The 12,943-nt window shown below is 30.8% G+C and overlaps 1 protein-coding gene across 4 annotated transcripts in view; it reads left to right on the top strand.

Moving 5' to 3' along the window:
- Positions 1–972: 972 nt before the first annotated feature.
- LOC135202560 (BTB/POZ domain-containing protein KCTD20-like) overlaps positions 973–12,943 on the top strand; it is a gene marked incomplete at its 5' end in the record, with an annotated part of 74,832 nt that continues 62,861 nt past the window's right edge. For all 4 annotated transcript variants that reach the window (XM_064232043.1, XM_064232044.1, XM_064232041.1 and 1 more), the window contains 3 exon segments: positions 973–1,102; positions 1,703–1,845; positions 1,993–2,210. In XM_064232043.1, the coding sequence (XP_064088113.1) occupies positions 973–1,102; positions 1,703–1,845; positions 1,993–2,210 (491 nt within the window).

Raw genomic sequence — 12,943 nt, forward strand, 5'->3', positions numbered from 1 at the left:
TATTTATCCCTTTCATATATATTATATATATATATATCATATAATATATAATATATATATATATATATATATATATATATATATATATATATATATATATATATATACATATATATATATATATATATATATACATATATATATATAGTATGTATATATATAAATATATATATATTATATATATATATATATAATATATATATATACATATATATACATATATATATATATATATATATATATATATATATATATATATATATATAATATATTATATATAATATATATATATATATATATATATACACACACACATATATATTATATATATATATATATATAATATATATATATATATATATATATATATATATATATATATATAATATATATATATATATATATATATATATATATATATATATATAACTATATATATATAATATATATATATATACATATATATATATATATATATATATATATAATATATATATACATATATATATATATATATATATATATATATATATATATATATCATATATATATATTATATATATATATATATATATATATATATTCATATATATATATATATATATATATATATATATATAAAGTTTTGTGTATTACTTTATTACTTTATATATAATTGATTCCTTAATTTATCACCTGCTTACACACTGTTTTTATTTTGCATGTAGCTATAGTACTTGCTATGTAACTAGAAGCTAGTGTGTGCTACTCTTGCCCATGTTCCTAATCTAACTGGCTGTAATCATGATAGTTCATTGCAAGGTTTTTATTTTTATCATGCACTGAGTTCTCCTCTTTAATACAGAGAATGACAACCTCCCGTCCAAATTCCCAGTGATCAACCTGTAAATAATCGTCCCTCCCACTAAACTTCTTTCTAAGCCTGGTTGCTTGGCAGCAGATAATGATGTGTCCCATCTTCTGCTCCTTCAGCAGTGTGAGGAATCGTGGCGTCGTTCAGCGAGGGTCCTTGGGGAACTCATCCTCCCATGAGGACTCTTCTCCACATGCCTCCCCTCATCCCTCCCCTATACTCTATGGGTCTTCGAGGCCTGTTACTCAGGTGAGACTTGGTGTTCAGAGTACTAAGGGTGAGTGTTGCATAGAAGATTTGCAGTTTAGAGTTTGGGAGTTACGTATTTTATGTCTTGCTGTGTTTTCTGGAGATTGAAAAGCTTCATCTTAAAATGGAAATTGTATCATAATGGTTCAAGTTTAGTTGTGGAAGAAACTGTACAAGCAATTATAAAGGTGTAGTTTTTTATATTCTCGTGAAAGGTTTTAATAATTCTAGGACTATTCTCTATAAGGTCGGTGTCTAAAATGGATGAAACAGATATACTGCAATAATCATTATACCTTACTGTATGTAATTATCAAGAAACTTTCGTCACCTACTGTCAGATGTATTCAAGCTGCTTGTTCAAGAGTAATTGAATTATCATATAAATTTGTTTATTTTGTTTTTATAGTTCCCTCATCATCAGAGATTTTCTCTTAGATGCAAGTTCTAAATCATGAGTATATTTTGTACAAGTTTATGCAGTAGGTTCATATGTAATCAGTAGTAAAATTATTGAGTTCATAATTTTTCTCCTTCAAATAAGATGCAAGTGCAAACAACAGAATCCTAAATTGTTTGTATTCTTTGACTATTTTTCAGGCACCAACGCACCAATGCCAACATGTAAAGGAGTTCGGTCCTCTTCCGTCCAGTGATGACCGTGTCACTCTGGTGGTGGAGGGCACCCGTTTCATCGTAGACCCTGCCATTTTCACTGCCCACCCTAACACAATGCTTGGAAGGTAATGGTTTTATTTGTAGCATTATCTGTGATTATTGCAGTATTTGCAAGTTTTCTTTGCTGACTTTGTGATTTCCTACAGCACTGGTTGACTTCATTATTCACATGGTAGTCTTGTTTTTATAACATTGCTGCTTTAATCTTACAGAATGTTTTCCTCTGGTATTGAGTTTACTCATCCTAATGAAAGAGGCGAGTATGAAGTAGCAGAAGGTTTCTCCTCTGCTGTCTTTCGTGCTGTTCTGGACTATTACAAAACCGGTTTGGTCCGTTGTCCGCCGTCCGTCAGTGTGCAGGAACTACGAGAGGCCTGCGATTACCTTCTTATCCCATTTGATGCCAATACCATTAAATGTCAGAATTTACGTAAGTTTGAGCTAGTTATTTTGTTGATTTAACACAGAAATATATTTGCAGTGCTTTAGTTGGTCATTCAAGCTTTATATAATATTTTGAAATTTGTTCTTTTTAATTGATGTAGGCTTTTTATTGTTAAATCTGATATATATACCGTATATACTCGTGTAACACACAATCTCGCATATCATGCGACCCCCAAATTTTCACCCTTAAAAAATTATTTTATCACGTATCTCACGTATCATGCAAGTTAAATTTATGAGACCAAAATACAATAGGCTAACCTCTTTTCCTCCACTTTATCTATTCCATTTTTTAGTTACGCTAACCCCTTTTCCTCCATCTCTTAATCTATCCCAGCTTCTAGTTAAGTTTAAAAAAGTAAAAGAGAAAGCCAAAAGTAGCGGTATTAATGATATACTTGTTTGGAAAACGCATACAGCCAGAAACAGCTGATTTGCTATGAACAACCAATCCGATAACAACAGCCTTTTTGCTTGCATTTCAACCATCGTACGATAGTTAAAAATTACCATAGTTATGTTGCAAATGACATTAAGGAGAATAGGACTGATATATTTTTACATTACAGTTAGTAGTCGACTTACTTCCTCAACTGGTTATGACCAACCAGTCACAAATCGATTAGGACGTAAGTCGGCCCGTGTTAATTTACCGTAAGAATATTATACTAGCCTAGCCTACACTAGGGTAATCAGTGCCATCTCTACATATAGGGTTGCCTAGCCTACACTACATAGCATACTTTATACATATATGACATAGTAATTATTAATTTCAGCTAATTCTCTAGGTTCAATGCACATTGGCTTATGATAATTCAGTACAAAGAGAAATTGAATAACATTTAACAAGTTGATGATGATATCGTGGTACATATATCATATATATACGAATACAGTAGCCTAGCCTTCAGTATACTGTATACTACATATACGATATAATTCAGTAATTTATTAATATAAGCCAATTTTGGAGTTTCAATAATTCTGACTTTGACGTATCAGTAGAAAAAAAAAATGGACACAAAACGGGAATCAGATTCGGACCGACATCGGCATACCCAATTGAGCGATGTCAGGCTGCTGACGTCTACGTATATGTATGAAATAAGAACAATATGAATATGCATCTTTTCTGTGATTCTTTTAAAAAGTTATACATTACAGTATCCAATAATATTGTATGTATTCTCATATTATTGTATCATAAAATACTAACAAAGTGGTCAGTGTTTTGGTTTGGAAATCAGCTGATGGCGCATACGAGTATACTATTTCTCCGTATTTAACTCAATTCGGAGAGAATAGCCTTTCTTCCAGTTAGCGTAAAATATCTAGATACTTTACTTATATGAGACGAGATAATTTGTCATTATACAACATGTTTTTAAGTCGAAATATGAATTTAATACATCTTGTGAACTACAGTTTTTTTTTTTGTTAACAGATTGTGTTGTGGGCATGTTTGTGTAAAAGTTTTACTTGATTCCGTTTGCTATTTTCACTTCATTTCATCATAGTTCGAACTTTACCGTTACGTTACTTATCTTTTATCTGCGTGAAAACACCAGTAAAATGTGTCCTTTCAAGACCTGAAGTTTTGATTAAAATGATTTTCTCTCAATTTTATCTATGGTTTTGTTTGAGGGCATAAGTTTACTGGAGTTATATCCTTGTTGCCGATGCACGATAATAGTACTATATCCTTACTCGCTATGGATAAAAGATCGGCAAGGGCATATACTGCTAAATTTAATCTGTAAGATTTAGCTGAAGTTGAGGAAAGAATGTTGATCCGCTAACGACTATTTTCGTGCATCAGTAACGTGGATGAAACTTTCGCAAACTTCGGCACAGTACCATCAAACTCAACCGTAAACAAAATTTTGAGAGAAACGCATTTTAATCAACACTTTTGGCATGAAAAGGACACATTTTACTGTTTTCACTCCAATAAAAGATAAATACTACGTAAAGCTCGTAGTATTCTGATGAGATAAAATGCAAATATCGAACGGAATCTGTTGATTTTTGCTTACGCATTAAACATGCCCTCGGCGCCATCTACTAACAAAACAATTACTAATTTTCGTTCATAAACGATCTGTTTTTATGTTATATTTCCACTTGAAAGCACTTTGTATAACATAAAATCACCATAGTCTCATATAAATACAGTATCTTGAGATTCATTTACGCTAACTAGAAGCAAGTAAGTCGCTCTGATTTGAGTTGAACACAGCGAAACAAACCTCGCAATCGCCCTCAGCTGATTTTTAAACCAAAACATTGTTTGTTATGTTTGTATTTCATAATACAAACAAATAGTAATATGAAAATACATATGATATTATTGGATGCAGTGAAGTAAAACATTACTTTTTAAAAGATCCATGGAAAAGATGCATATCCATTATGTTTGTATTTTATCATACGTACATACTCTAATTTCATATCTCATGTAAGATGCGACCCCCTTAAAATTAGCACTAAAATTAGGGCTTCAAAAGTCGCATGATACGCATATTATATATATATATATTATATATATATATAATATATATATATATATATATTATATATTATATATATATGTATGTATGATGTATGTATGTATACATACGTACATGTATACAGTGGTACCTTGACATACGAAAGGCTCAACTTACGAAAAACTCGAGATACGAAAGCAAATACGAAAAATTTTACTGCTCTACATACGAAAATTGCTCAAGTTACGAAAGGTTGTTGCTGTAAAGTCCTGAGATTTGCCCGGACCACCGAGAACAATTTTAAAACTAGCGCGCCGCCAACTGAGTAAACTCGCCACCATCCTCCCGCTCTCCCATTGGTTCCTGATGCTAGTCACCCCATAAGATCCTGCTCTCCTATTGGTCAGCATCTACCCCCTGTGCTTTACGTATTCTATTGGCAAAAGGATGCTGTAAATTGAAAAACTTATTCATGCAATACATTTAATAAAAAAAAAAAACATTAGGTAAAGATAGAATAAAGAATAGAAATGAATGGTTATTATACTGTTTGGTAGTTTCATTAGTTGAAGAGAGATACTAATGAAAATTTATGGCTTACTGTGTCCTAGGAAAAGTGATTGCTTGGCGTTCGTTCGGTACTCGTAAGAGCTGAATGTAAACAAACGATTGGAAGGTTTTTTTTTGTTTGTTTGTTTGTGTATTATAGTTAATGATTAATTAATAATTATTTGAAATGAGTACATACTGATTATTTATACATTTTCTTGGCATATTCTAAGCTTTTAGCTTCTTAGGTTTAGATGTCAGAATCATAGACTAAGCTACAGTAGCAACCACTAACATAAGCTAGGCTTATTGCTAAGGGACATATGCTCAAGTCCTAATATATGCAGTAAAAATGGGGTTGAACATTACATGCAGTTGAATATTACTCAAGTATGTACAGTATTTTGCCTTTTTGGAGTCATATTTCTTCCTTCGGATCGGCGTCATAACCCTAGAACATGTGTTGTAGGCCTGGAAATGTAATTTACTGGGGTGTTTTTGGAGGGCTTGGAACGGATTAGGCATTTTACATGTAAAATGCGGTTCAAGATACGAAAAACTCATGATACGAAGGCCACCTCGGAACGGATTAATTTCGTATCTCGAGGTACCACTGTCTATATTATATATATATATATATATATATATATATATATATATATATATATAATGTAAACCACTATTGGGTTTATCAGGATCTATAAATAAATAAAAAAATTGTGACTGAAAAAATCTGGCATCAACTGAGGCATACAAAGGAGGAAGGAGCAAAGCAGTACAAAAACTGAGAAATTAAAGCTAATTTCTTAACAAAATCTATAGTTGCTTCTATATATTTTTATAAACTAAGTCAGTACTATTAACCACAATGTAAATTCATGATGAATTATATCTGAGTCATCAGATAAAAAAAAGTAAACATTCAAAATTACAGTAGTTTAAAGAAAAACAGCAGTACAGAGTTAGTACAATAACAAAAACATTTCGCAAAAATTGGGGAACAAGAAGTACATAAAACTAAGTTAGTAAATCAGAAGCAATTACAAAATCACAAAAATTTACAGTTAACGTAAATTGACAGTTAACGTACTTTATTGCTATATCACAGATACCTCAGAATTGTAAAAATTACACAACTATAATTATAACATGATAAACAATCTACAATTACAAAAGCAGTCAAAAAAACTTACACGGACAAAACAGGACCATAAACTATTATGAACATAATCAAAGCAACAAGGTTACGACAACGACATAAAGCCATGGAAATACCATAACATTGTACTCCCGAATAGTGCAGGGCACTCCAGCACTCAGGAAAATGTGACAACAGAATTATGAATGTGATCAACTCCTGCAAATATGTGCACAGCCGGAGCTACATATGCATCCGCAGACAAAGCTGCGACACCGTCTTCCCCAGATGAAGTTGGCTCTGCTGGACATCATACTTAAGCTCAACCTGCAGGTCCCAGTTCCAAAAATGTATTGCTGTTATATCCTGACTCGACTAAAGTCCCTCAAGTTGCTTAGGAATAACATTTATGATAATATTTATTTTTCATTAAAGGTTTCTCATACATATCACAAGATTGATCACATGTACGACGATCATTTTATGACTATATTTTCACGTTTCCTCCGTGCTTTTATGATAAACGCAGCGAACATCAAGTGAGGCAGCACGCAAAACGGTTTGTAATTTAAAATTGTAACTGTTTCGAACAATTCAGGCATATGAAGATGATCGTGAACAATGATTATCGTTCATTATTGTAATATTATTAGTGGTTGAGAATGGCGACGAAACATAAACTAAACAATGGTTTCCCTTTACCGCGTCCCTCTGTATGAAAAACATATAGACTCGGCTTTTTTAAACCCAACTTTGATCATTTACGAAAGGAATCTTTGCATCTCATAAGTAAGTTCCATTCACCAACTAAAGACAGATGATATGTGTAAAAAGCAATCAGCTGAGACTGTTAACAAACCTAGAATGCAAATGGCGCATCATCGTTTTTTCTTATAATACATGTAATATGATTACAGTTAAACATGTTTTATTTGAATTATCATTATTCTCAATACAACTATTATTCGACTTTTACAAGTCGATATCTATCAGTGTAACAACCTGACCAGGCAATTCTCTCTCTCTCTCTCTCATTGTAATACTAATGATACTCCTCCATCCTCCACTACAAAATTTCAGTTTTAGAATTCTGATTGAAGCGATTGTAAACGTGTATTGGCATAAACAACCGAATTGAAAACAGCTGATTGCAGACGTCATTTACCGCAACGAGCGTTTATTAACCCTTAAACGCCGAAGCGGTAAAAAAAAAAATGTCTCCCGTGTGCCGGAGACGTTTCAGAGTGAGCGCGGGAGCGGAAAAAATATTTTTTTCAAAAAATCATAGCGCGCTTAGTTTTGAAGATTAAGAGTTCATTTTTGGCTCCTTTTTTTTTCATTGCCTGAAGTTTAGTATGCAACCATCAGAAATGAAAAAAATTATCATTATCATATATAAATAATGCGATATATGATAGCGTAAAAACGAAATTTCATATATAATTGTATTCAAATTGCGCTGTGCGCAAAACGGTTGAAGGTAACAAGTTACTTTTTTTTCGTTGTAATGTACACTACATTGCGATCATTTTGGTATATAACAAATTGTAAAACGATAAAAGCAACACAGAGAAAATATTATCACAAAATAATGCATGAATTCGTAACGCGCAGACGTAAACACATATTTTTTTTCAAAAATTCACCATAAATCTAAATATTGTCCTAGAGACTTCCAATTTCTTTCAGAATGAAGACAAATGATTGAATATTACTATACTGTAAGAATATTAGCTTACAAATGCAGTTTTCGACCATATCTGACGAGTTAAAGTTGACCAAATGTCGAATTTTTTTTATATATATTTTTTATATGCAATTATTTCGGAAATAAGAAAAGCTACAACTTTCAAATATTTTTCGTTTTATTTTACATGAAATTGCGCACATTTTCATATATAAAACTCTATGAAATGCCTAAATGACGACGAGCAAATATTCCGAGAATGGGACTTACGCATTTCGGAGATTTGTGGCGGAGAATCGGCGCGCGGAGGGAAGGAAAGTTTTTTTTAAAAATTCACCATAAATTTAAATATTGTGCTAGAGACTTTGAATTTGTTTCACGATGAAGATAAATGACTGAATATTACTAGACTGTAAGAGTTTTATCTTACAATTGCGTTTTTCGACCATTTCGGTAGAGTCAAATTTGACCGAACGTGGTTTTTTTCTATTTATCGTGATTTATATGCAAATATTTCGAAAATGAGAAAAGCTACAACCTTCAACTATTTTTTTGTGTATTATACATGAAATTGCGCACTTTTTCATATAAAACGTTATGTAACGGCTAATTTAAAATGGTGCAAACATTACCACCAAGAATCGCACGTATTGATTCTTTTTTGGCAAGAGTTACCGCCAGCCGGACGGGTAAAGAAAATGTTATTTTTTTCATAAATTCACCATAAATCGAAATATTGTGCTAGAGACTTCCAATTTGTTGCAAAATGAAGGTAAATCCTTGAATATTACTAGAATATAAGCGTTTTAGCTTACAATTGCGTTTTTCGACCATTTCGGTAGAGTCAAAATTGACCGAAGGTTGAAAATTTGTCACATCATTTTTTATATGAAAATATTTCAAAATTGATAAAATCTACAACCATGGGATTGTTTTTAGTTGATGTGCATGAAATTGCGCACATTTTTACATATATAAAACTTTATGTAACGGCTAATTTAAAATGGTGCAAACATTACCACAATCGCATGTATGATTATTTTCGGAATAGTTACCGCGCGGACGTAAGGAAAAAGTTTTTTCATAAATTCACCATAAATCGAAATATTGTGCTAGAGACTTCCAATTAGTTGCAAAATTAAGTTAAATGATTGAATATTACTAAAATATAAGAGTTTTAGCTTACAATTGCGTTTTTCGACCATTTTGGCACTTATCGTTATTTATATGAAAATATCTCAAAACTGATAAAAGCTACAATCATGAGTATTTTTTTGTTGTATTCTACATAAAAATGCGCACATTTTCATATATAATAGTCCATGTAACGGCTAATTTAAAATGGTAAAAAAATTATGTCAAAAGTGACGAAATAATTTCCGAGATGTGTCACAGATACTTTTTAGTGCGGCAAGAAAGAAATTCGCGCTTGCGCGCCTGCGTAACGATTGTAAACAAAACAACACCTTGATCCGTGAACTCCCAGCATCCTCCAAGGCGCGTGATTCAAGAGTTTTCGGCTGGTAGGCCTAAAAGTATTTTTCCGCGAATTTTTAAAAAAACTTTTGTATGTCGACGTAAAATACGTCCAGTCGGCACCCGAGAGACAAAAAATGTCGACGTAAAATACGTCCAGTCGGCGTTTAAGGGTTAAGACCGTTAAAGTTGTTAAACTGTCGATTCTCAATAATTAAAATTAAATACACTTTTGTTCATTTCTCATGCAGTGGAGATCTCAAGAAAGCATACTTGTAAATCAAAGCTGCAGGTTATAGCCGAGGGTGAATGAAACAAATAACGGCCAGGAGGCAGTGATGTTTGCAACTGGAGAAATCACGCCTACTCAATGCTTATACAATGAAGTAATATGTGCAAGTTTTCAACCAAATTTCGTTATGATAAAAGATATCTCCAAATTATATCTCTACTAACAAATAATGGCAATGAAGATATCGATAATACTCAACTCAGCCGAGATTTTGAGAATGTAAACAATATCAAATGCAAATGATATACATGATGTTTATAGTCTGTAATACATTAACGATATGATAATAGTAATACTGTTATTGGATACAACAAGTAAAAAAACCTTTATTCAAGTCATCATTATTATTGATATAGTTGTACTGTTTAATTTGTGCAAATAATCACTTTTCTCCAAAAAACATTTCGATTTGTAGTTTGGAAGTTGTCCTATACTACAGATTTGAGATAAATTCATGAAAATTTGCCATGATTTTTGGCCTCGTCTTATTTAAAGTTGGTCTTATACGCGGAAATATACGTTATATATATATATATATATATATATATATATTTATATATATAGAATAAATATTATTATTATTATTATTTATTAAATTATTTATTAATATTATATATTATATATTATATTATATATATATTATATTTATATATATATATTTTTATATATATATATATATATATCTGATATATATATATATATATCATATATATATAATATATATATATATATATATATATATATATATATATAATATATATATATATATATATATATATATATATATATATATATATATATATATCTATATTTCTATCTTATATAATATTTATATTATAAATATTAGTTATATATATATATAATATATATATATATAGATTTATATTTATATATTATATATATATAGATATATATATATAGATATATATTTATATATATATATATATATATATATATATTATATGATATATATATATTCTATACTATATATATAATATATATATATATATATATATATATAAATATATATATAGAGTATATTTTATATATATATATATATGCATATAATATATATATATATATATATATAATATATATATTTCTAATCTTATATATAGTATATATCTATATTTATATTTATATAGATATATCTATATATATATATATATTTATATATATATAATATATATAATATATTTATATATCATGATATATAATATATAATATATATATTATATACTATATATATTTATTCTATAATATATATAGGCAATATATATACATACATCATACATACATATACTACATACATATACTACATACTACATCATACATACATACATATACACACACACACACACATACATATACATATACAGTCAAAACCTGTATTCGCGTTCTTGAGATGCGCGGATTGTACTTTGAACCATATCTAACCATTATTCATGGGAAATTAGTGGGTTTTTCCAAGGATAAATATTCACTAATTAGTGTATTTTTGATGTTATTTCCATGACTAAATAACATTTTTATTATAAGAAAATGATTTACTAAATACATTTTTATGATAAGAAAATGATTTACTAAATTTTAAAAAATAATGATTAATTCTGTATAGTAAGTTTAATAAAATGAAATTATATCAAACTATAATTTTTTCTTTCTCTCCTCTTCTCAAACTCCTCTCTCTCTCTCTCTCTCCGCTCTCTCTCTCTCATCTCTCTCTCTCTCTCTCTCTCTCTCTCACAGATATATGTTTTTTGTATGATGAATAAAGGATTTACTTATTTTAAAATATTAATATTAATGTAAACAGCAATAATATCAATTAAATAAAGAAAATCCTAAAGTGAATTAGTATGATTTTAGTTCATAAATAAAAAAATTATGTTAAGAATGAAGGAATTTCCATTCTACCCCATCTTTCCTCTTAGATCCAGGTACTAACTAAGCTGAGGTCCAGAGCTGTCAAATATGTCAAGTAATGGGACAGTAGGGGGAGCAGTTGTTGTGTTGCCACTAATGTTCTTGTAATTTCTCTCTCTCTCTCTCTCTCTCTCTCTCTCTCTCTCTCTCTCTCTCTCTCTCTCTCTCTCTCTCACTGAGATATATATTTTTTTGTACGATTAAATAAATTATTTAATAATTTTCAAATAATATTAATGTAAAAGCAATATCAATTCATTATAGAAAATGCTTTTATGAATTAGCAAGATTTTAGTTTAAATTAATAAATGATGTAAAATTTTAAAGGAATACATGTGTCCTCCCTCACTTTTTGCCAGAGAGACTTGAAAAGGTGGCAGGGTGAGCCTGTCACAAATGTCAAGAAACCTGACAGCAAGGGTGGGGGAGAGTTGCCATCTTACTAGGTCCCTAATAAGTGCTGCCAACTTGCAAGTACAGTGGTACCTTGAGATACAAAAGGCTCAACTTACGAAAAACTCGAGATACGAAAGCTAATACGAATAATTTTACGGCTCTACATATGAAAATTGCTCAAGATACGAAAGGTTGTTGCCGTAAATTCCAAGATTCGCCCGGACCACTGATAACAATTTTTAAAATCGCTTGCCGCTAACTGAGTAGACTCGCCACCATCCTCCTGCTCTCCCATTGGTTCCTGATGCTTGTCACCGCCATGAGATCCTTCTCTCCTATTGGTCAGCATCCTTCCCATCATGCATCTACTACGTAGCGGCGTGCCTCGGCCACTCGGTAGCAGCATCGTTATCGTACGCACGCAGTATTCGTTCGTTCTAAAGATTTTGTTTATTAACATAAATTCGTTAGTGATTTCGTTGCAGTATACGTACTTTATCATGTTGTGTGAGAACTTTACTCCATACTTATACGTAAATTGCGTACAGTATATACGTAGTCATGGGTCCCAAGAAAGTTGAAATTCACGGAAAGAAGAGGATGCTCCCTTTGGAAACGAAGATGGAGATTATCAAGAAGTATGAAGCTGGTATGCAATTGAGTGTGATTGCCAAGGAATACAACCGAAATCCGTTGACAATAGGCACCATCCTTAAGCAGAAGGATGCCATCAAAGCAGCTACACCTTCCAAGGGCATCA

Source organism: Macrobrachium nipponense, chromosome 30 (genome assembly GCF_015104395.2).
Source record: "Macrobrachium nipponense isolate FS-2020 chromosome 30, ASM1510439v2, whole genome shotgun sequence".
Lineage (NCBI taxonomy): Eukaryota > Metazoa > Arthropoda > Malacostraca > Decapoda > Palaemonidae > Macrobrachium > Macrobrachium nipponense.